Source organism: Molothrus aeneus, chromosome 9 (assembly GCF_037042795.1).
Source record: "Molothrus aeneus isolate 106 chromosome 9, BPBGC_Maene_1.0, whole genome shotgun sequence".
NCBI lineage: Eukaryota > Metazoa > Chordata > Aves > Passeriformes > Icteridae > Molothrus > Molothrus aeneus.
This window is the reverse complement of record NC_089654.1, coordinates 2940199-2966107: the sequence shown is the minus strand read 5'-3', so window position 1 is coordinate 2966107 and position 25909 is coordinate 2940199. Positions and strand designations below refer to the sequence as shown.

Sequence of the window (25909 nt, the reverse complement as noted above, 5' to 3'; positions counted from 1 at the left end):
TGCTGCAGGAACAAAGTATTTTGCCCATGCTTCTCCTGATGCTGTGTTTGGTTCCTTTGCTCTCTTTGATGTATCCATGGAGTTAAACTATATGCTTTAAACAGTGCAGTGAACTATAATATTTTTATCTCTGCTTTATGCTAAATTCTCCTAGCTTCAGACACACACAAAAAGCACATTATTGCTTTAAATATGGAACCCATGTTTAAGCATCAGAGCTCTGGATTTTCAACCTCCTCTATTGACAGAACCATAAATCATGTTAAAGTTAAGTGAATTACTGTAGCGTGGAACTATAGCTTTAACAATGTTTATGTAGTATCAGCTTACCATCTACAGAATGAAAGGGAGGAAAAACACTGATATTAGAAATGGGAATGTGGAGTCCTATTAACTTAACAGCAATATATCACTCCAAAGTCACAGATTCCATTACCATGCCCTTTTTAGTATCAAAGCAGAATTATATCATCACACACATAAAGGTTGTAGTTTTAAAGAGAATTTACATTTCTATTGTAAACTTATCAACTGCATTTCATTATAAGAAAGACATGATATATTCTCCTAGCAGCAGTTTTTATCTTGTGATGAGAATATATGAGGATGCATCATGTGTATTAAAAGTAATAATAATAATATGCAGAAGTTGACAGCATTTGATGTGAGGCAGGAATTCTACAAATATGGTAAATTAGGGTCTTTTTGACCTCTAGCTGTAGTCTTGGAAGGAAGGAGTGCTTTCTATAGGGTCTGATTTTTATTTCTGTCCCAATGTAATCAATTCTATAGTATTCTGGTCTCCCAAAGGCAGCAGAATTCTGACATGTTTTAAAACATTCTGCTCAAAAATAGCTAACTTAACTGGCCCCCTGCCCGTGCCAGAATCTGGAACCAGTGCTCAGTTCAGCTCCACAGGTTTTCAAAAGCAGCCTGTAATACTCAGCGGCCCAGAGTACACCAATAAACCCTGAGCTCAAACACAGCCCTCAGCACATTTTCCTTTTCCTAGGAGCTCCGTGGGCCTTGGCACAATGTCCTCCTGCCTCCCACTTGCTACTGCAGAACTTCTTGCAGGAAGAGTGTTCCTGAACAAAGGGTCCAGGTGCCTTGTACCACTGAGAGCAGCAGCAGCAAAGGGCTGAGAGCCAGCCCTGAGCTGGAGATACCGTGGCTCTGTTCTTTTCAGCAGTGCCCAGCTGCACTTGACTTCTGGAGCTGAGAGATGGACAGCCTGAAATTCAGCCCATTTTTGTGATGTTCATGGACAGGAACAGATCCTCCATCCACCCTATCTAAGGGTGTTTCACTACATCGTGCATTGGTCAGCTGTTTCTGTTATATTTTAAATCTTTCATCTATACTTGTCTACAGAATGTGGGAGTGAGAGATACCTAAATCTTACCAATGCTCAGAGGGTAAAGCCCATTTTTGTTCTCCAGCTCCATGATTTCCCAGCCTTGACACTGTGGAAATGGGAATGTGAGATGGGATCAGTTTGCATTTAGCTCATCCTTTGACCTGACAAACATGTTACTAAACAGCTCCTTTGCACCATTTGGGACTTCACAAATACCTGAGTTTTCCAGGGATGTGAATTCCCTTCCAAGGGCTCATCCTAGGACTGGTCAGTCCTACCCTCAGCAGCTCAGTATTTAAGTAGAGGCAAGTTTTGCCAACCTGAGCAAGCAAGTCCTCTACTTTTATCACCCTAAAGTCTTTTCCTAATGGGCAGTAAGAAAAATGGGGACTTTCAGAAACCTTTGAAAGTGTTACAGGGAAGCAGCTCCCATTGAAATTCTAAAGCAGTTAATGAATTCTCTCAGGACCTCTGCAAATCCCAGCCCGAGTTTCTTAATTATTTTTTTTTCTTGTTTGGGTAACTGCTTTCATCACCAAAATCTGTGGGCTTAAAGCTATTGTTTTAGGCTTCCATTCTTTACCTCTTGTATTGTATTATACACAGAAGTGTAAGTTCCTTTCAACAAACTTGGATTATTGCCAGATCTCCTTATTAAAAAGTCACTCTTCATATTTCCGATAAACACAGCTGTTTCATGGTGTTTGAAAGCATTTCACATCAGCCAGCATGGTGGCTTAGCCAATTAGTCCTCTAATATGGTCAATTTTGAGAATAAGTACCTTTGGGGTACAAAGGGTGGGATCCATCTCGCATAATTTGAACTGGCATCACTGGAATGGCAGCAGGAACTTTGCAGCACACAGGGAGTTAAAGCAACTTAGAAGCCTGACGTGGAAGCTGCTAGCAGAACAAACTGTTCTCTAACATTTCCAGGGAAATGACTTTTCAGAAAATACTTTCTTAATTGTAATGAAGCCAATTATAATGGCCTCAAAAACAAGCGGATAAAAAACGATCCCGTTTCATTATGGTTCTAGTGTTACTATTTCTAGGAAGGCTGATCAATGTTTAATGAAGTATTAGTAAACTTAATTATCACTTTCTAGAGGAGGTGTGTGCAGCACTGTGCCCTGCTCCAGCTGATGGGGCCAGCCCTTGTGCCTGTGAAGGAGCAGTGGTTGTGATTCCCAGCACTTCTCCCTGGAGCAGTCTGGGGTGATAACACCTTCTCCTGAGCAGCACCAAACCACCCTTTCAAAGACTTCAAACGATTTCAGGAAGAAAGGAATTCCATCCAGTGCTGTGGACTTGAAGGGGCTGGCAGGGCTTTTTTTGGAAGAGGAGATGGAAGGTGGATGGATCAATATGTGGCCCCATATGCTGGGCTGTGCTGGTGGAAAACCTGTCTGAGCACTGTAGGTGTCCCTTCACCATGTCAGCAGGCACTCCTCGGGAGCAAGGATCCCAGGGCTCTTTATTAGGAACCACTCCTTTGTTCCAGGATCCTAAATAGCTGAAGAAAACTGTGACCTGTTTCAAATTAACTGATCCTTTATTGTCTCATCACTCGCTCGGACAGAATTCACAATTTTGGCTCTTCTTCAGAGCCTCGGCCACGTGCAGCGCTCACCTAATCAATGGGTGCAGCTTATTGTATTGGTTACTTGGTTATTGGCCACCACAAATCAAGAAGGGGAAAGGAAAGGCAAGACAGAGCTGCATAATCAGAATTCAGCATTCTGAAAAATCCTGTGACTTCTGTGCTGCACAGCACCCCGAGCTCATAAAACACTGAGGAATCCAGTGTAGCACGCAACAGCTGTACTGCATAATTACTTGGCCCAATAGCAGCAGTTTTAAAATACTGGTATATCTGTTGCAGGCCACCATACATTACCATCTCATTTTCAATAAAAAGTCTGGGATGTTTCAGACCAGCTTCAATGGAATTAGAATCATGTGTGCTTTGAAATATTTATGCTTGCCTTGAGATGGAAGGATAACTCCTGCCTCCAGCCCCTACACAAAATAACAGATTTCATAACGCCAGAGACTCCAACTCCTCCATACCTACAGCAGGTAGAAATGAAGTTCTGATCTTGAGTACACATCTTTTCATAGATTGTAGAAGTCATATTTTATGTCATTTACTGAGGTCAATAATAAAATATAGATGTCACAGGCTGAAAGACGCCAGGAGAAATATGGTTTGGCAGGATGGAGCTGCTTAGGGATACATAAATAATAAGTCAATAAGTAAATAAATAATAGACAAAGACCTATTTTATCTTCCATTTGAAGATCTCAAAGAATTTACAATCTCTGATTGAGACTTGTAATATCCCGTCAGAGCTAATAAGAGCCTCTTCTCTTACACAGGGTAATTTCCATCACTGTAGGTGTGGGTTTAGGAATTAAAGACTTTATCATTTTTATTAAGTCTGAAAATCATGACTGAAAGGGCCCTTGGCCTTTTTAGAGGCAAACAGGGATAATAATGACCTGCTTCATTACCCCTTGTGCTTTCACTGATTAAAAATGCTTGTGAGGGCCCCTATATTTGGAAACACCGTTGTGTTCTGCTCTCAGAACTTGTTGGAGTGGCCAGTTTTGTACTCTCCAGAGTTGCTGACCACAACTCAGCCATCAGAGTAATGGTCTGTGTCTGGGCCAGCAGATTTTAGACTTTAACATTTAATTCCCTCTCTCTAGTATCAGGCAGGCACATTTGTAATGTTGATCAGTTTAATAGTAGTGGTTTTTCTCCCCTTATCAAAGAGCCCTTTCTTTTGGCACTTGAGAAATTTGCTATTTCCTAGCCAGAGACTGCACAAACAAACCTTTGCAGATCCTTATTGCACTCGTCACTCCTTATGCTAAGGAGAAAATGACCCCTCCACATCAGTGTATGGCACGGGCTGAGGAATGATGCCAATTTTCTTGTTTCCCTCCCCCAGTCCTTACCTGATCAGCAGGAGGCCCTTGGAGGTGGGCTGAGGAGCTGGCCAAGGCTCCAAAGAGGAACCACATTCTCCCTGCAGCACTTTGCTGTGCTGAATTGTTGGTCATTCCTGCATTTCTTTGCTTCTCTCTCTCTTTGGGCAGGTCACTGACACGCACTCTCCACTTTCTTTTCTACCCTGACATGCTGAGGAGGTCAGGGCAGCAGAGAAAGGCTTGCTCTTTACATGCCACTGAGTATTTCTTTCATCTTTCTTACAGCAAATCAAATTATTAAAGGAAGGGCCATACTTTGGAAAAGCTAAGTACAATGTTGTCTTAGGCCTAGCTTTGAATTCCCACATGTTCCCTGGATAGAATTCTTTATTCCTTCTTGTCTTAGGTGCATTTCAATCTCCTTTTCACCCAGCAGACAAACAGAAATGAGTTTGTTCATAAAGGACAGTGCAATTGCATAACAATTTCAAACAGTACTAAAAGAGCTGATACTAAAAGGAAATTCTCTTTTTATATTTCAGAAATTCCAATTTATTCCTTACTTAATTAGATGTTTGTCATATAAATGTCCATTTCTCACTTTTATCTTCATCCTTCATATTCCATCTGGCACACAAGGAAAGGGGGAACTACAAAAGCAGATACAAAGGAAGGGAGGAAGACAGAAATAATGTAGGCTAATAAAAATTTTGTTGTAGTCATCAAAATGCTGGCTGGGATCTACCTGACTGAAGGTGTGTGGGTAGAATGGAGGTGTTGACCTCAATGCAGCACCAGTCAAGGGCTGGGGATTATTTTGGGGTGAGGTGGCTCCTTGGACACTGTTGAGTTCTCTGTCCATTGTAGTAATTGTCTCCATGGTGGTCCCTCACAGTTACAGAAGGGAATCCCCCTTTATCTTTAACTTTGATGTTCCTCTTTTCATTGGGGATGTTTTCAACAGAATTAAAGGGAGCAGAGTTGTGGGGTTAATGTGGTTACAGGGGAGCTTTTCATGGCAAGGACAAGGGTTTCACATCCATCCCATACCAGCACCCCTGGCATGAGTGCAGCTTTCTTTGGTGGTGGTGTCAGAGCAATAATTCCTGTCCTGTGGTGGAAAGGGATGAGTATAGAAGGGCTGCCCAGCCAGCCCTCAGTGAATGTTTACAGGAAAAGGCAGCAGTTCCTTGCTGCTCTTTCTGACTTCACGTTTAATCCACATCCTCAGGCTCTTGAGTTTGCTAATGGTTTAATAATGCTAAAGAAAAAGAAGTTATTAATAAAGTGTCATATTATTAAACTGGCAATGAACAAGAGTAAGAAGCAGATTTTAGCTTTTATTTAACTGAAGGTTTTTCATAACATTCATCATGAAATGAATGTTTGCTCATTTGTGTTTGATTTTAGTTAACTTTCCTGCATCTCTCCAATTTTTCCAAATGTGCCAAAGGCTTTTTTTATTTTTCTTCCCCTCTTGTATATTTAAATTTTTCCAAGCCAACACCTGAGTTTCTGTAGGATTTCCCCTGCCTTGCATAGCCTTTATCTGATTGGTCATATGCAGTGTACGAGCACAATCTCTGCACATGGACACCCCTGAAAGACTCCTAGGGAGCAACAAAGACTGTTTGGTGAGAAATAAACAATGATTTACAGATGAGCTTGTGTGCAACCAGATTAATTGGTCATTCTGAAGGAAGAGTGAATCCTCATTTTAAAGGGAGAATTCATGGCACTGTAAGTGGCGGCAGTTGCTGCCTCGTGGTGACAGCTAACAATGGGAAGCACTGTTGGCTAACAAGAGTCCAACCCAATATATTTTGAAGGCCAAGGAACTGGGCAAAGGTGTCACATAATGCAGGAGAGCAAAAGGCTCTGGAGCTGCACTTGTAGTTCTGCTGAAATCAGCTGAGGGTAAAATCGGTCATTGCCAATGGGCTGGTGTACATCACACCTCTGCACCTTCTCTGGAGTGCATTTTCCAGCTGGCTTGTTGGCCCATAAATTCACCAAATTAAACTTCATCCCTGAGAGCAAGCTGGGGGCTTGCTGAAGATCTGAGCCCAGCGTTATTCAGGAGAAATGTAAATGTGATTTTCCAAACGATCTCGCCACTTTGTGCATGTTCATTAAACGAAAACACGTTACTTAAAATAAATGTTCCTGAAGTGAGATGGGGGAAAAAAAAACCCCAACAACAAGAAGTGTTAGACTGTTTTAAAATTATCGACCATTTATACTACAATGTAAAATGGATTCGTATGTGCAAATCCAAGTTACATGAAATGTCAATTAAATCAACCCTAATCTCCCAAATACATTTTTTTATTGCCTGATTGATGAGGGCTGCTCTCAAGGTGATGAATAGTTTTCACTCTTACAAAGGACTGCTGATTCCTTTCTACGTGTCCACTAAAAACACAGAAAAATCCTGCAAAATGTCTGGCTCCGCTTGCTTCCAGGATCTAGATGAAGTGAGTGTAGGACACAATGTGGTCTAATATATTAATTGATGTATAAACAATACTGTACATTTAAAAACAAACCAACAACATAGAAAAAACAAAGCTGCTTAAAACTACAACAGATTTAAACTGTTTTATTTTTCCAGAGGCAAAGCTCTATATAACGTCTTTGTTTTCTTTCCTATAGCAAGTCCACATGCAACACCATCGACTCTTCATTTTCCAACATCACCCATTATTCAACAGCCTGGGCCATACTTCTCACACCCAGCAATCCGCTATCATCCTCAGGAGACTCTGAAAGAGTTTGTCCAACTTGTCTGCCCCGACGCTGGTCAGCAGGCTGGACAGGTGGGGTTCCTAAATGTAAGGAAGCCGTTTTTCTTTCTTCAGAAGTGTTTGTCCTTTGTAAAAATTAACCAGGGGGTTATGGATGGGGTTATTGTAACAGCATGTCGCCTGAAGGAGCGCACCTTGAGGAGTTGCTGGAAGGGAAAACAAACAAACAAACAAACAAACAAAAAAATATATATATATAAAATAATAATGCTGTGCTCCAAAGGCATTAAAAAAAAAAAAAAAACAAAAACAAAAACAAGAGACCTCCCCAAAAAACCACTCAATCACATTGTGGTGGAAGCAGCTTAAAGTGTCAGAGAAGCTGGTGCTTCAGTGACCTGCTGGGTCCCCCCACAAACGACTTTGCTGCATGTGTTGTAACCCTTGTGGAACCTGGGTTAACAAAATACAAAGGCAGAATAATTTTTATTAATTATTTTTGAAGTTCAGGGGAGAGTGGGGGGGAAAGAGCAGGAAAAGGGAGGGTGAGAAACAGATGTTTCAGATCAGCTAAGTTCATTTAAAAAAAAAAAAAAGATACTGCCTTATAGCACTTTAGATCAAGTTGACCAGTACTTGAACTCAAGATGTTAAAAGTACAGTTTATTATGGTTTGTTATTTCTGTAAGCAGTTATCTTTTCCCCTTATCTCTATGAAAAATTAAGCAGAGTTCCAAAGCTTCAAATAACCATTTTCATTTTTTTTTAATCAAATAAAGTGAATCATCTTGCTATTATTGAAATAGCATTCTGGACGAATACAGAATTTATAAATTTTATGTAAATCAAATCTAAAATAATGCTCTGAATATTTCATGAAATGTAATGCATGTAACTTTTTCCAGCCAATGAAGTAATAACTGGCAAAATTACTGCTTCTCTCCTGACATACTGAAAGTGTTAATGAGAATTAGTTTAATTATTAGCATCTAATTTATTACACTTATTTAATAAGCTGCATTGTTCTCAGTGTTTTCCTTTCCCCAGCAGAAAAACTGACTCTACTTATTCCAGCCAGTCCTGGCTTTGAATAATGTCTGCAATATGTTAGCAGATACATTTATGTCTAGACAACAAATCAATACAGTGCTTTTCTTTTTCCTTGAGTATTCATTTGCTTAATTTATCCCAAACCATTCAGCATTATGAACTGTTAGCACACTCACAATGAACAGGCAGCAGGGGTCTTCTTGGCAGGAAAGGGACCTAATTGGGAGACAAGATAGTGTTTGAGAGATGTCACTAATATATTAGTTTATTAAAGGTGCTGGATGTTGGAAAAATAAACATCCCTGAAGGATTGCTTCTTGCTGCAAACTCCAGCAACTGCAGTCTTGGAAGTCTGTGGGAGTGCTGTTAAGTTAAATGCAGATGAACTTGAGTCTTACCTTATCCCCTGAACCATTTTTTGCTCTGGCACAAGTGTGATTTGCACCTCCACAACTTTAAGGCCTTTTGTCAGTGCCAGAGCAGGTGAAATGAAAATAGAGTCCCAAGTGTTTTGCCAGGATGGGTATTTTGTCCCTGGCAATTCAGGCTAATGGAAACCCTATCAGGAATTAAAATATTATTTTCTTTAGCAGTACTTAGAATATGGAGCTGTGTTTAAAGCTGAGCTTTTATCATCAATGGAAAAGCCAATGTTCAGTGCCAGAAGAGCTGCAGTGAGATCAATTTGTAGAGTGCTGTCGAAAATGATCTCATCATTTTTGTCACTAAAATGGAACACCTGATTCACAGCCTGTCCTACTTTCTCTTTATAATGGTATTTGGCATCTCTCTGTATGGTTTTCAAGTGTCCAGGCTGGGTTACATTTAAAATGTAAACTTAATAAGCTGGGGGGAGGGTTGGCATGTTTTTCTAAGCCTGATTCCTGTTTTTGTGATACTTGAAAACACTTTTACTTAGGGACACATTTTTCTGGTGATTAATTGAAAGACCACACTCATATAGCTGATCCCCTTCAGCCTGTGACTGACCACATCCCAGACTGAAGGGAGGGTGGTTTTTTTCTCCCAGTGTGTAAAATGAAGCTGTTCTAAGTTCACTCATTTCTCCATATGATCCTAATGGCAGCTAAACCAAGAGCTACACTATTGCTAACTCAAACGGGATGTGGGAGAGCAGCTATTTTAATATAAGCTCATTCATTTTCCTGTAATGAGATATCAGCGTGATTTTTAAGACCACCAAAAACGCTTGTTTTTTCTCTTAATGAGCAGTATCTTTAAGAAATTTACACTCAAGTCCTAGACACTGATATCCTGAGGGTATAGCACAAGCACGAAACTGGGGGATTTTAGGGGTCAAAAATACTGCTTCACCTCTCACTGAGCATGGGTTAGTGCTGCAGGACATGTAAAGAGGAGTAGGATTTAATCCAGGACAATTTAATCTTAGTTCAGACAAGCTGCTAATAGGACAAGTGTTTAAAAGCCAGAATTTCCATAGTTTCACAAGGTTCACAGAGTTTGACACAAAGTTCCTTGAAGTCCATGAAGAATTTGAGCCAGCACTTTCTTTGCCACCTCTCAAGTAACTGTAAATGTATTGCACAGAGTTTTGAACTAGATTTGTTTTTACTGGAGGTTCCTAATAGCTGATTTTTAGTATAATTTCTGTCTGTTTGCTTGTTTCTCGGCAGCCCAATGGTAGCAGCCAAGGCAAGGTGCACAATCCATTCCTTCCTACCCCAATGTTGCCACCACCACCTCCGCCACCAATGGCTAGGCCTGTGCCTCTGCCAGTGCCAGACACAAAACCTCCAACCACATCAACAGAAGGAGGGGCCACCTCTCCCACTTCTCCAAGTAAGTATAGACGCAGCGGGATCCACAGCTGGGCAGGGATAAGGCCTGCACACACCTTGGGAAGCAGGAGAGCTCTCTGCTCTCCACCATGGACAAAGCTCTGAGCTGCTCCTGTGTGAGCGGGGAAAGCCTTAGCCCAAGGTTGCAGTTTTATTTTTGACTTGGTTGGCATTTCACGTAACCACGTGCGAGGGAAATCGAGGCCGGTGGCTCAGCTGTGACACAGAGCTCGGATCTTTGGGGTCTTGTTTGCTGCCATGAGGATTTGAGTTGATATCCCATCCCTGGAAGTGCTCAAGGCCAGGCTGGATGGGCCTCTGAGCAGCCTGATCTAGTGGATGGTGGCCCTGCCCGTGGCAGAGGGGTTGGAACTGGGTGATCTTTAAGGTCCCTTCCAAACCAAACCATTCCATGGTTCTGTGATAAGTTGGTGTCTCAAGCCAGGCTTTAGAGCACAGATCCCACATGGAAGTCAGGCAATCTCCTTGAGAACATCCCTGCTTATACACACTGGGCTAAACTAACAACTCTTTCCAGTTTACTTCAATTGCCATTCTTTTGGGAATAAATCTTCCCAGATTAAGCCAGACATCTTTCCCTTATGCCGTGCATCTTAGGCAAGAAGTTTTGGTATGTCTTAGGGCCAGGGAGAAAGCTCTAATCCTCTCCCACCACCCACACAGCTCCCATATGCATTTTGTGTAGCCACAAGTCAAATTTACGAATTCCTGGATACACACTTGGGGATGCCACTTTGGAGTCACTCTTCTGGGAAACAAATGCAATTCAGCTGTGTCTGATGCTTTAAAAAAAAGTCTGGATGTTCAGGGAGTTAATTGTGAAATGATTTAATGAAGCTATGCTCAAACTGACATTTAAAAACAAAAGGGAAGCTTTCAGTGCTTTAATGGCAACTGTAGGGGACTTGTTCCACAGTGAAGGGAGTCCAAATAACATCCACAAACAAAAATCAATCTAATCGAAAGAGCAAATCCCTTTGTGTGCTTTTCAAGCTTATTATTTAAATGCTATATGCAACCACTGCTTGATGTGCAGAGAGGTACTCACTCTTCAGACCAAGCAAAGCCTACATTTTTAAAGCTTTATATACTGTTCAGGAGACTTGCACAGGTTCCAGGGGGCATTTTTAAAATCTGGTAGTTCCTCAGAGGTTTTCATTGCCTTCTGCTACACGATAGTGCATCAACTGCAAACTCAGCAAGATGCTCTGGCTCGCTTGGAAATTGAAATGGGTTTTAGTATGAGACAGTCTGGTAAGATTGTGAACACGATCTTCTAGAATCAGGACTTCTTGAATTGATCAGCAGATTTTTGTTGAGTGCAGAAGTTGATTCATTCCCTCCCCTCCGCTCCTCTTCCTGACCTTAGACCAACACTGGTGCTGTCAGGAAGCTTTGACACTTTCTGAGGGGACTTTTGAGTCCTATCAATGAGATTCAGCGGTGGGATCTAAAAGGTTAATGTTTAGTCATAGTTATCACTGAGCACAGTCAGCAGTGCCTTACTATTTCCTTGCCTTCAGAACCGGGAAAAACAAAACTAGGTCAGTGTGTACTTGTCATTACGGTTGTGACTCAGTTTACTGGCAATGTTTGGTGTCAAAAAGAAAAGAAAAAATTCCCAACAACATTTTAGCACTAATCTGAATTTTTATGATACTGTGATTGTGTAAACAAGCTCAGAGTGTGTCTGGCCAGATTCTCAGCTGGCAGAAAAATGGGTATTTCTCCTCTGAAGGGAGCAGGACACCCATCGGTGTCTGCTTGGGGCTGGTCACTGGGCTTTGTGTTCAGCAGACAGCTGCCACGTTAATTGGGAATGGAGGTTTTCTCAAGAGCAGCCAGTTAATGGTATTTAAACAAAAGATTAGGAAAATAATTACTGTTTGTTAATTAGCCACGCTGATGACTAAACATATAGTTCTGTACATATTCAGGCACGCATCTTCCTTTTGGTGAGGGGTTTGAATAACAGTGACTCGAGTTGTAAACAAGCATATAATTTAATTTAGGGAAAAAATTTTACAGAAAAGTAGATTATAAGAAATATTTTCTAAGAAAAACTATGACATGTAAAGCAAAGCCAGTGGAAGCATTGGCCACATAAAGAGGAAAGCAAACTGAAGTTTGAGGCGTCGCAGGCAGGGTTTGCCAGGAGGACCCACTGGGCTCCATTCAGTGTGTCAATCAGGACCAACCCTCCATTTCCCTCCGTGTTTATTTTTTCCTTAACTAAATATTAGCCTTCAAACAGCGAGTGCAGATTCACCAGAGTTCCATAAAAGCCTCACAAAAAGGTGTTTTCCATGGTTACGAGCTGCTGGAGCGCACCGGTTCTGGGAGTGTCGCCGGGCTATGGCTGACTGCCCCGCAGGGCTTGAGGATATTGGAAAGTCACTAATGCAAAAAAGGCAGGAGTGATGTTAAATTTTGGCCAGACTCTCTCCTTAGCCGTGTGGAAGAGAATGATCCCCCCTCCTCCCGAGGAAATGGAGTGAAAGGGGTTGGCATTTGCTCCATTCTCCTTCCCTTTTTTGGTCTAGCAGAAAGCCCTCAGCAGAAACAAAATGCAGTCACGGCCCAACCAAAAATTGGAATATGGCCCTCCTGAGGGGTGCAGGAGCCAGGAGCAGCTGTTCAATACAGCAAGGCCTCCTGGGAGCGAGAGCTAAAAATCACAACAAGGTGGTTAATGATTCTCAGAGCAATAGTGAAACTCTCCAGCTGTGACATTAACCAAAACATGAACATTAGTGCTGTCCAAGGAAGGAAGAGCCCCTGGAGATGCACACTGGGGATTTGCCACTACTGGGTGGCCAGGCATGCTCTGGGAGCTGGCAATTTCAGCTGTGAATCCTGTCCCTTTGGAAAGCCAGCATTTTCCTCAGTCAGATGGCACAGTGGAGATGGGATTCACGAGGCTTGGGAGGTTCAGTTTTCCTCCACAAAACCTTTCTCAATGGAACATAATCTTTGATATCAGAAGACCCAACATTATCTTATCTCAGATCTCTTCTTGATTTTCTTTGGTTGGTAACCCATTACAAACACAACACAGTATTTTCTTGAACTTGGCAGTTTTGGGGTTTTATATCTCACTGCCCAAAGCAAACACCATCTCCACAACATTCCAGTTGGGCTTTATCACTATCATAATTAAATCATTCCAGAGCAGCCTGAGATACTGCCATCCTGTACACCCTGACTTTTAAACAGCTTTTTAAAACAAAGTATTATTTTCTGAGATTCACAACTCTTAACTTAAATGAACTCATTACTTGTTAATGTCCCTTTGAACAAAAGAGTTTTCTTGTTAAATGGCATTTGTGTCAGGATGAGGAGAATGATCTTGTGGCTGTAGTACAGGACTCATAAAGCCAAGTGCCAGGTCCTGCCCTTGGGTCACAACATCCCGTGGAGCTCTCCAGGCTTGGGACAGAGTGGCTGGAAAGCTGGAAAAGGACTTGAGGATGCTGGTCAGCAGCAGCTGAACATGAGTCCACGTGTGCCCAGGTGGCCAAGAAGGCCAAAGGCACCTGGCCTGGATCAGCTCTGGTGTGGCCACAGGACCAGGGCTGTGACTGTCCCCTGTGCTGGGCACTGGTGAGGGCACGCCTTGAAGTGCTGGAGAGTGTCCAGGGAAAGGAATGAATCTGGGGAAGGGTCTGGAGAACAGGAGAGGCTGAGGAGTTGAGGGAGCTCATCCTGGAGAAAAGGGGGCTCAGGGGGGACCTTTTGGCTCTGCACAACTCCTGACAGGAGGGGACAGCTAGGGAGTAGTAGGGCTCTGCTCCCAGGGAGCAGGGACAGGACAAAAGGAAATGGCCTCAGGTCACACCAGGGGAGGTTTAGGTTGGATATTGGGAAAAATTTCTTCAAAACAGGGGTCAAGCACTGGAGCAGGAGAAGTGGTGGAGTCCCCATCCCTGGAGGGATTTAAAAGCCCTGTGGATGTGGCACTTGGGGACATGGGTTAGTGGTGGCCTTGGCAGTGCTGGGGTAGGGGTTGGACTCAATGATCTTAAAGGTCTTTTCCAACCTAAATATTTCCATGATCCTGCAATCAGATTGGCTTTCTCTCCCTTCCTCTGCTATGCACTGACTGAGCACCTTCTGGGTGAATTTGAGCTCTCTGTTCACTCCTTTCCCCATCCATAAAAAAGAGGGCTGACTATCACTCAATTTGCTAAAATTTGCAGTTCCCTCTCAGATCCTCAGCTGCAGAATGCACTGCAGTGGGAATTGTTCTACTGCACTACATTCCTCCAGTTAATCCTCTTGCTGCAGCTTGAGAAACAGGACAACTCTTCACATCAAACACATGTACCTGTGTCATCCTGGTCTGTAAAAGGAAGACCTAGTGGTACTAGGTCATCACTCACCCAAATCATCTTTACAATCCTTTTAATCCAGAACGATGACAAATTACACACTCCTGCTCTCAACAGCAATTATTTCAGGACAGTATATTTAAAAGTAACATTTCCCTACTGCAGGCAACTTTAAAACACACAACATCCCCAAAACTGTTTGTTTGTCTTGTCTTTCATACAATTTCTTGCCATTTTGGCTAAATATCAAAGCTGTCTGTGTGAGCAAATGTTCTTTCTCTGCCAGCTCCTGTTTTGCTTGTTCCTGAAGTGAAGCATCATAGCAAATTTGTGGCATCACATTCATTTCCTTGGCTGTGGGCTATGATGTTGCAGACAATCCTTAGTGTATTCCAGTAGCAGAAAGAGCAGGCTGGGCAGGAAGCTGTTGCTGTTCATGCCCAACAGGACCCCTCTCAGCTGGTGTGAACCAGGGTAGGTCTCTGCAATTCCCATGGAGCCAAACTGATAAAATCTGGAGAAGATCTGCCTAAGAGCCCTGGCTGCTGTTCCTTGTTCCTTCCCATGCTTAGGCTTTTCCCAAATTGGAGTTTGAAGACCCCAGCATAGGCTAAGCTTATATTTATGCTATATTATAACATGACCCAGTTTTATCCAATGAGACAGTTTGCCCCATCCTAATTCTGGGGCAAAGTCTAGGAATCAGACTTCCAGGAATCCCACCTCCATGCCAACCAAGGGCGTTTATCTGAAGACAGTAAGATGCAGCTGGAAGTTGATCATGGTCTAAGCAACACTCAGTACTTCTCCCTTTCCTGAAACAAATCTCCCCCTAACAGGGGAATGTGTATTCCATGTCAGCTTAATATTCTGCGCCAAACTGGCCCCTTCCAACCCATAAACATCCCAGGACATTTTACAGCAAAGAGGGAACAGCACCTTGGGAGAGTCCAGTGTAAATCCTCTGCATATTTGTCGTTTTGGTGCTCTTCCCTCCTTGGCTTCAGCAGTGCAGTTCTATGGCCTGAAGGAAATACCAAGCTGACATCCAAGTATTTTCAGAAAGCAAGTTAAACATGGTTTGGAGCGGAAGGAAGGTGTACATAGCAACTCACCCAGCGAGCTTTGAGGGGACTTTTGTGCATATTACACACTTTTCAAATGCTTTCGAATTTTTTGTTTGAACAGAGAAGCCATTTAAGTCAGGATTCTGCTGGTTCCCCTTTGATTTTCTACCAAATATCACAGCAAAAGTATCTGCCAGCGGGGAACTGTAAACAAGATCTTGAGTTCCTTCCCTTCTGGGTGGAACTTACCTGCTCCAAGGGATTAAATGGCCTCTCCACTCAATCTGCTTCTTTAAAAGTAGACCAGGAGAACCAAACAACAGATGTTTGGTTTTTGAGCTCTAAGTTAATTTTCCCCACTGTAGAAGGAATTCTTAGTCTTGCACAATATTAGTTCATTAGTTAGTTTAAAAAAAAAAACCTCCACAAAGGACAGTGCAGAAGAATCTTAATACAAGGCACAAGCAACAGGGAAATGTCCTTTGCAAATGTGTGGTTTCTTTGAATTATTAACCAAATTAACATGGTGAAAGGTGATGAGAACATCTCACCAGATCTACTCAGTAAATTTCTTCCTTGATTTGCAGGTAGGAGTAACATCCACCTTACCTGTTCATAGTATTCAAGCTGCACCACAATTTGCAAAATCATCTCAGGAAGATGAATTAGTGCACATTAAAATTCCTTTAAGACTTTGTGAAGGAGAAGTGTTCCTTGCATGATTTTTGCAAGGGTCAGCTTCTTGGACAGAAAAGCTCACCTCACCAGAAACAAGTGGGAAAAATTCCTTCTTGGAATCCAGGAGTGCCTTATCTCCCCTCATACCAGTAGGAAATGAAGATATGCAGTTCCTGGGGTGATTTCAGGGTATCTTGATAAAAGGGAGTATTCTGATGAAACTGTGAGAGCTAAGAGGCATCACAAGATGTTTGTGAGACTTGAACGATGAGGTTCTGCATGCTCCTAGACTTGGGAACTCATCACCCAAGGGAGATTGGGCATTGGGTGAGAAATCCCTCCAGGGCCTTAATACAGGAAGTCCCTGAGCTGAAAATAATCAGAGGTGGGAAAGAATGGGGGAAAGTAAATATGTGACCTGTTTTGGTTGCATCTACTTACGACTTCTAAGAGAGGTGACAATGGCCAAGGTGGAGCATTGGTCTGATTTGGCACAGCCTTAAACCAAAGGCTCCTCCAGTGTAATTCCTGTTCACCAAGCATTTGCTTTCAGAAAGGTAAAAGAGTTTCCCCCACACAGCCAACTCCATGTCTTCTCTGACTCTTAACTCGCTTTACTTTTCTGTAACGTTGAGGCCTCAACATTATATTTAGCCTGACTGGAATTTGGCAAGGAACTTTCCTTTTACTATTGGTTTTTTTTTTTGGTCTCTTCATCGGATAGTTAGGTTGTCTGGGGATTTTATTCAGCAGAATGCATTCCCATAAATATATTCAAAATAGATAGGAGCCCTCTTTGTATTAAGGCATCTATTTGCGTTATTTGAATTTAGATCTAAACATGCAAAAACCTGAGGAAGAGAGAAGATTGCTTGAGGGTTTTCAAATGAGAGGAAGACTAAAAATGCATTGAAAGCTTTTGGATGTGGAAGTACGTGGCATTGTGGACAGTTGCAGTGGAGAATATAATGCAACAATAAAATCATTAAAGTACTTCAAGTTTGGAAGTAATCTGGGTTCTTGGCTTGCATTGCATTTAATAGCTTTACATTTATGGGAGCCACTCCAGTTTTTAAAGGCAGCTTCAGCCTTCAGACTGATTGCACTTACCACCCCAGTGAAACTGCAACCCATTAATTTTTTACCGAAAGGATCTCCCTAGTTTGTCAAACACATCAAGTGAACATTTTAGAGAGTGCAGACCACAGCAGTATGAAAACCAAAACTTTATATCCAGAGAGAATGCTGGATTAGCATGAAATAAAGGGTCTGATTCTGTTAATGAGCACTTAGGTAATTTCATTGCTATACAAAACTCTGTTAAAAATAAAGATACCAGACATTCGAGTGAAAACAGTCAGGACCTGCAGAAATCTCCTGTGCCAGCCCATCATGGAAAGGCCTGCAGTGGTTCTCCTTCAGGCTGGAGAGCTGCCCACCCTCCCCTGAGCCCACGTTTGGGGCCATGCCCTCTCCCAGCAGCCCAGTCCCCTACGTGTTGATCCCCCCACCATTAAGCCCAAACCTTTCCAGTGTCTCAAACCAAACTCTCGCTCTCTAAAACGTTCGCACATTTCTATGTCAAACATCTGCTTAGGTGGCTCTGAGACAGTGTGTTTTGGTGTTGTTCGTGTGCAATCTAGTGCCGCTTCCTCAACGCATGTGTCCCTTCCCTTCACAGCCTACTCGACACCCAGCACCTCCCCCGCAAACCGATTCGTCAGTGTTGGACCACGGGATCCAAGCTTTGTAAATATCCCTCAACAGACTCAGGTGGGCCGCTTTCGACTTCTCTGTTTGCCTGCAGCCTCTTCTCCTCCTCCTCCTCCTCCTCCTCCTCCTCCAGTGTCCTCTAACGTGTCCCCGCGGAGCAGCTGCAATGCCGCTGTCACTTCACCCACATGGTCTCAGTAACTACAGTGAAATGTCACTTGCACTTTGTTTGTCTGTTGTGGTTTTTTTTCCTTTGTTTGTTTTTGTTTGTTTTTTTTTTAATTTATTTTTGGGGCTTGTGTGGTGATAACGCTGCTTTCATGACTGGAAGGTCCTCTCTCTGCTTTCTAAGGTGTTGGCTCCCAGCGCGCAGTTGTTTGCTCTAGGGCCGGGGTTTCAAAGGCTTTGGCTCCAACCTGCTCCCCAGGCACTGCATTTAATTGTGTTCAGATTAGATGATAGGCAAAAATCCTTCCCTGCCAGGGTGGGGAGGCCCTGGTAAAGGTTGCCCAGAGAAGCTGTGGCTGTTCCTGGATCCCTGGGAGTGGCCAAGGCTAGGTTGGACAAAGCTTGGGGCAACGTGGGCTAGTGGAAGGTGTCCCACGAAACAAGATGATCTTTAAGGTCCCTCCCAACCCAAACCAGTCTGAGATATGCAAAAGGAGCTCAGAGAGACCCATCAGGTAACAGTGCCCTGTAGTCCCCCAGCAGTGACTGCTCCAGTGACTTCCATGGGAAAAAAAATACTCAAATTCCTGGTTGGCCATTTGCATGGTGGGCTTTGAGCGACCAGGAGATTTTTGTGATTGTGAGCACATCTGTTTTCCTTATGCAAAGAGAAAAAAGTCCAGTTGAGGCAGGCCTATAAAGCTGGGTTAGCTGAATTCATGGTCTTGCTATGGTCAAATCAGAAGCTCAAGTAAACATTTGTGTTTCTTTAGGAGAAGGACGAGATTTAAATGTGCTTTTTCCAAGCTGTATCAAATTCCCAGGGTCGATTAAGAAAATAGTTGTTGGCAGTTTTGTTAGCAGCTAATTTGAGACAGATGTTGAAAAAATTAAGTCTGGGCTTAATATCACGTTATCATGGGGGGGAAGGTATAAAAAAGTGAGCAGAGTTAGTGCTTTAGGACAACTGTAGTTTATAGTTTGAAGTGATTGCTTGACTACGTTGCAATTCTTTTAAAGGTCAACTACACAAAATATTTGTGATTCTGTTTTGAGCTGGTTGCAGTGACTAAAAAGCAATAATTCAAATAACTGGCAAACTGGGCATTACTACCCTTGGCTCTTGTAAGTTCTTTCAAATGGTTTATAGGCTTCTGAATAATTAGTGTGCAGATTAATGGCTGTCACATGCCACAGTAGGTGCATGAAGACAGACTCCTCGTTGTGATGGCTTCAGCACCTCCACTGTCACTGAAACACAGGTCACTCATTCCCAAAGATTTCCAGTTTACAGGGCTGCAAGCAGCTGCCTGTGAGCACAACGTGGTTTTTTGCTGTCTGCTCTTTGTGTACAATTTGTTAGGGGCTTTAGTTTATAGCTCTGTGCACAGCACAGGTTAAACTATATCGAATCTCAAACCTTCTCTGCATTAAATAGGGTCACAGAAAGTACAGCAGCAATGCAGAGAGGGGTTTAACCCATCAGATTCTGGGGGGTTTTTTTCATGCCTTGACAAAATTCAACCTGCACCCCACTTTTCCAGCCTTGTGCTTTTATGGGGTTCATGGGTGTGACAAGTTCTCATGCACCTTCCCATTTAAATCATATTTCTCCAGTTGTTTTGGAAACAACTGGAATACACAGAAATACACTGAAATCAAGAAACAGGAATGTTAAGGTGTGCTGCTAAAGTCCTTAAGCATTTGGTCTTTTCCTTCATAGCTCAGGAAACCTGAAACCCTTTGGAGAATGCTACTTACCTTTTCCAGAAGACTTGAAAAACTCCTAGTTGGTAAATTGATTATGTAGTAAGACACAACAGTATTAAGTCTCCAAAGATATTTAAAACTTACTTGCATCCTGCAGCCTAAGTTTCCCAGATAAGTTTGTTGACTGTAAACTTTTATCCTCCTTATTTATGACTTAAATCATTTTAAAGTGCTCTAGCGTTACTTTAAGTGCTCCTCAGTAATGCAGTGTAGTGAATAACAATGCTGTACAGTGAAAAACAATACTCAAGCACAGCTTTCAATTAAAGTCTAACATGCTGCAGTGGGCAAGGAGACTGACTTCCAGTCTCTGACTCCAGCTGCATCTCCCTGCTTCTATACATCATTACACCACCACAACCCACTTGATACTAAATATATAATTTATCAGCAAACTCACTACTTATTCATGAAAGAACTCTGAAGTTGACTGTGCTTTGAGTCAGAGAAGTGAGGTAGAAGTGCTAACTGCAATGATTTGGGATTTATGTAGCATTCCTCTAAACAAAGACAGGCTTTTGTGCTCCTTTTTGCAGAGCATTCGTGTATAGAACGACCACTTAGGACATTTTCAAAATGAAAATGTAAAAACATATAGGACTGCATTATTAAAAGCATCTGGGGTGGCTCCTTTCCATCAGGGTCTTTAGAGTACATCCAGAGCCAGGCTAAGATACAGGTCCTGAGGACCACTAACAGCCAGAGACACAGTTCCCTGAGATAGGAGGAAGCAGGGAACACTCTGAGCTTCTGGAAGTCAAGCTTAAATATAAGGGTTAAGTGACTCTTTGCTGCTGGAACAATAAAATAAAAATGAAGGCTGTATCTGAACATCTGCTTTTTAAAAACTATGGTCCAGCTACAATCCATATGAAAATATTTTGGTCAGATTTTTGGTGGCTCTGATGTTCTCTTGGTGGAACACTGCACTAGAAGCACTAGTTACACATCATCATCTTCATCATCATCATCATCATCATTAGTCTTCAAGTGCTGCAGAAGTGAGTCTGTGCACAGGGATGTGGCAGCTCCACGGAGCAGGAGTCACAGTTCCCATACATGGGCATTCCCAGAACATTGGAATAAAATCCCAGGCAAATGTACAATGGGCTGGGGCAAGGATCATTCTGTCCTGGGCTGTTTCTAAACAACCAAACCCAGTACATGCCTTTCTGAATCATTATTAGAAAAAATATCAGTAGACATTTCCATTAGCACTATGTTCTGATTTATGTCGCCTTGTGGCAAATATAACCCCTTAAAGGAATTTTATAGAGTTTATATAATATTCATTAAAAAGCCATCTTCCTGTGTCAACAAAGGTTGCAACAGGACAACCAGTCCATCACAGAAGAGATGGGAAATAAACTGCTTTAAGTCAGTAGTTCTGATTTGGTAACAAAAGTCCCCAAAGGGCTGTTGGCTTTGCCTGGTTTTAGCAGTTTCCAAACTTTTCAGTTGGTTTGGTTTTGCATCTGCTGCTTACACCATCCATCACTCTGCCACTCCACTCGTTGCACAATTGTCCTGTCTTGGGGGTTATTTGAATCTAAATTTCTGTTTGAGCTATTAGAAGCAACACTTGACTTGGCATCCTCTGTATATGTTGACAAAAAGGCACAGGTGTTGTAACCTTTGCTTGATAAATCATTTACTTTTGCTACTTGACTTGCAAGCAATATGGGGGCATCAGCTTTTTAACTGCCTATTGCATATGCAAATCAGAAATACAGGATGCCTGGGGTACAGGGGGCTCTGGTTTCAAAAGCAAGTTGGTCTGGATAGCTCATGACTAAGTAATAGATACGTCTCTCATATTGCCAATACAGAGAGGTGGAGGGATGGGAAAGTCCCATCACATTAATTAGGGATGAGCCTCTCGGTGGCACCGAGGTGAATAAAGGGGGCTGCATTTTGAGGTGGTTTTTTCCTAAAATTAATAGTGAAACACAGGCTGTGGGCTGGGAGTGCATGCAGCTGGGAATGCCAAACCAGCAGCCTGTGGCCAGGGTTTGCCAGTCACCACTCCAGATGCTGTTTGCTGCTCTCTAATGCCCTGGCTTTGCTCTAGGGTACAAAATTCCTTTAGGGATCCGCGTGCTCTGTACTCATCGTGCTGCAGCTCCACTTCACACTAAACATTGTTTACTATGCTGGGTCCTGTTTGCCACCTACTTAGCCTACATCTTCCTGGAAATTGTACTTAGGATGCTAAAAACAGCTCCTGAGAAACACATGCCTGCTCCATCTAATCGCTCCTACCTGCCACTGGCCCATGTGCCCTGCACAGGGAGGTTGTGAGGATGCAGGGAACAGAAACTGCCTCCTACTGCAGGAACCCAGGCAGAGAATCAACCACTTTACCCTGTGAGAAAGTGAGTCCTGTAGCCCTGACCAGCTGTTTCAGGAAAAATCCCTCTCAAGTGTAAACATGCTTTATATCAGATCCATCCCAGGTAGTTTTAAAAACTTAGTTAAGCACAAACCCAAATATTTATTCCTTTGGCTTTCTGTAGGAAAAGATAAAACTTATTTCTAGGAGGACAGAAGTAGAAGCTCTTCCTGGTTCTGCCTTTGCACAATCCCAAAGCACAGTCATATCCTGGATAATAAGCAAAGGCCTTGTGTTTTCACACTTTCCCTGGTGGGGCCCTAGAGCCACCCAGCTACAAGAGAGCTCTAGATAGAGCTCATCCTTTATAGCACAAAACAACTGAAACAAAAGGCCTGTAGACTGCCTAGAACACTGAAATAAAGTTTAAGAAAATCCCAAAAGTCAAACAAGCTTATCTAGGCAGCAAAATAACAGGTATGGAAACCAGCAAGCTCAGCAGAACAGCCTTATAAAGACCAGGTACAAAAATGCACCCTGTGAAATACATCTTTAAAAGAGCAATATTAACTTAGGAGGGAAATCACTGAAGTTTAGCAAAGTGTTTATAGTACAAGGAAATTGCTAACTCCTTTAGATCTTTTCCTGCTCCCTGCCCTTCCCAAATGAGACAGTGGTATCTTTGTAGCTTTCTCCTTTTGGGCTTTTATTTATCTCTAAAAAAACCACCATACGCCTCAGGTGCATCCACAAACCTAATTGTACAATTACTTTCTTTCCCAGAGACAAGGCAAAGCTTGTTTTGCTTCCCCACAAGAGATTTTTTTTTTTAGAGAGCAAACTGCAACCTGCAATTTTTCACTGGCAGCACTTTAAAACAAAGGGCATGAGAAAAAAAAAATGAGCTGGATGCTGTGTCCTGTAGGATAGCAGATGTGAGCTCTGTCAGACCAGGGGGGAGGCGAATTCCAGAGGAGAGGGTCCTTCTGTGAGAGCAGCCAGGCGCTGCTGCCCGGACACTGGAATCTGGGGAGCGTGGTGCAGGTGATGCCCCTCTCCAGGAGGCAGGCAGGGAAGCAGCCCTGTCTGTGGCAAGCCCCAGAAGTGTATAGGATCCATAGATCAAAGTCAGCACCTTGCCTGGGAAGCTGATGCAGCTCCTGCAGCGCTTCGCTCCTGCAGCTGAAACGGCGGAGCCGCTCTGTGCCCAGGTTCCATTGCCACCCTATGGAAGAAAGAAACCAGTGCACACATTTTTCTCCTCTGCACAAATCCGTGTGTGCCTGGCTTCACGGGGATTTTCCATCCCTGCTGCTCGCTGCCACTGTGCCCTGCCCTTTGCCCCCTCCCAAGGGGACCCTGAGCCCCACGCAGCTCATTTCCATGTGCTTTATTAATGAGCAGCACGGGCTGCCTGGCCTGGCTGCCTGCACACCCTGCTGCCTTCATCCCCAGAGCCCAGGAATGGCACTGGTCAGACAGGCAGGACCTGCTGGCCCAGGGGACAGGGGCAGGGCAGGATTTTGTGGCGCTGTGCTGACAGCTGAGCCACCACATTGCTCCACACACGGGGCAGGGCAGGGACACCTCGAGGGGTGTGAGGGCCACATGGCAGAGAACATGAGGGGCTGCAGGAACACCAGGCCTTTTGTTTTGGTGGGTTTATTTTGGGTTTTGGGGGTTCTGAGCAGAGCTGTTTATAAGCCAGGTCAGAGGTACTTGTTGCCCAGAGGACTGTCCCTCCTCAGGATCAGAATACTCATCCTCAAGGCAGACACTGCTTGTGTCTGAGTGTGAATGGAGATAAAAAACTCTAACTTGGAAGCATTTGTTAGGCTCAGCCCTCTAAGAATTCCATATTCTGTACAGTAACCTCCCTAAGACAGTACATGTGTCCAATTTCAGCTGCAAAGCACTTCTAAGCATGCTTGAATGTTCCTTTTCTTTCTCTTGGCCTGTCCAGAAAATGTAGTGAGAGATTCAGAACACGATTTCCATGAAAGAATAACATCTTTAGTGTGTTAAGAAAAGAAATTTGCATAGATCAGGTATAAAAACAGAGTTTTGGGGTGTGGAACTGCTACTTTCTGCTGAACTTAGAGGGATCACTCTGCTCCCAAACCCTTCAGGGATCTGTGGATTTTCCCCTATTGGCAAAGGAAAAGTGAGGGCTGCTCTCCTCCAAGACCTGGAGCCCCCTTATGATCAGTCAAAGTTTTGATCTCTGTCCAAAAAGTGCTTTGCTGTTGCACCAGTGGCATCAGGCTACTGACACATGACCTGAATTTTGGTGCTGGGTTTCCTCTTCCACCCAGGATGCAGGAATACCATTCTGAACTTGAGGGTGGCCTGGAGATGGCTCTGAAAATGCAGTGTGAGCCTAGAGAGAGTGTGGATAGGAAATTCCACTCTCAAGTCAGTTCCTAAAAGGAGCTGAGAACAACACATGCCAAAAAGAAAGCACATATTGCTCTAGAGAGGTAAAGATTCACAGAAAACTTCCCAATGCCATCATGTGGCTGCATCTTCAAAGTGGGATGGAGCCAATTCAGTCCCAGAATGCCTGGGTTAGTCCTCAGCAGGGGAGATCCTTGTTCCTGGGCTTTTTCTTCCTCCTCCTCCTCCTTGTAGACTCTGGTGAACAGTTCAGACTCCTTTTTGGAAACCAGCACTCAGCATCCTATTTCCAGTAGATTTAGCATAGAATTATTTACAATGGACATAGAAGAATTTCCCAAACTAAGCAATTAAACTTACTGAGTTTTCCCCCTCCTCACAATAACCAGGAAGCCTGTGTGTAAGGCTGCCTTTCTGTGGGTTTTATGGCCATTACTTACTCCACAGTGGGGGAGAAGAAAGGGAAGGAGTAAGTGTGGGCCTGGTGGGAAGAGTTGGCAAATGCAGAAATATGATGAATGAGCTGGAGAGATTTAATTTCTTCCTAAATTCTCTACAAGCTGTGTAACCTTTCTTTAGCTAAACAATTACTCTAAAAGGCAATGATTTTCTGTGTTTTCATTGAAAAGTCTTCATAATAACAATGGCCTATGTTCTCCTTCTTGAAGAACTTCTGCCAAAAAACAGTTTTCTTTTTTCCATTCAGCAGGAAACTTTCTTTTATTTTTATTTTCTCAATCTCATATTCCCCGCTAACATGGATTTACAAGGCCCACCACTTACTGCATGGGGCTGGGAAGAAGCTTCCCCTCAGGCCAAATCATTTTGGTCCATCTCCTTTGTAGGGATTCTTGCAGCTTCCTCCCAAGAGGACTGCAACCACTGTCAGAGACATAATACCAGACCCAAGTGGCCATTTAAGCTGACAAAATGTGACATTCCCTGTGTTCACAGGTCAGGGGACGTGGGAGGGGATTCCCAGATTTGTTTTTCAGCGGACAGGCAGCAGTTCTTGCTGTGTTGTGGTGGGTGCAGTTTTGGGGAGCATGACCTTTGGTGTAGTGGGGGAAAAGTCATCAGGTGTTTAAATTCATGGCTGCCAACATGAGAAAATGAGATGAGCTGATCCTCCCTGAGCCACAGGGTCCAGTTTAGGGGCTGATCCCTGCCAGGTGGAGCCTTGGAAGGGCTTTGAGGGTGCAGCATGGGCAGAGCACTGCTCACACCCCTACGTTCACACACACAAATGAAGCCAGGCTAGGGCAAGGTTATGGTTCTGTGGCCCTTGCTGCTGTTGGCTGGCTTGGCTGATTTCCTGGCCACCACTGCCCACCCCAGCCTCCACAGCAGATAATGCTGTATTGGATTAGTCTGCTCGCTGCTGCATCAGGCCCACGATCAATTTATTGACTCTGTCAGAGTGGCTAGTACAGTAATTGTTACAAGAGCAGAATAGAAAGCAAGAATGTGTCCACATAAAATATAAAAATGACGTTTTGTTCGTTCTTTCCTCTT

General features: G+C 43.3%; 1 protein-coding gene across 12 annotated transcripts in view; it reads left to right on the top strand.

The window, feature by feature from the left end:
* The window catches only part of NFIA (nuclear factor I A), a 242298-nt gene that overhangs the window by 201238 nt on the left and 15151 nt on the right, over positions 1-25909 (top strand). For 6 of the 12 annotated variants that reach the window (XM_066556114.1, XM_066556111.1, XM_066556109.1 and 3 more), the window contains 3 exons: positions 6956-7134; positions 9753-9918; positions 17696-17787. In XM_066556114.1, coding sequence (XP_066412211.1) covers positions 6956-7134; positions 9753-9918; positions 17696-17787 — 437 coding nt within the window. Of the gene's footprint in view, positions 1-6955; positions 7135-9752; positions 9919-17695; positions 17929-25909 lie in introns of those variants that run through there. The other 6 variants (XM_066556113.1, XM_066556108.1, XM_066556104.1 and 3 more) reach the window with 3 other exon arrangements.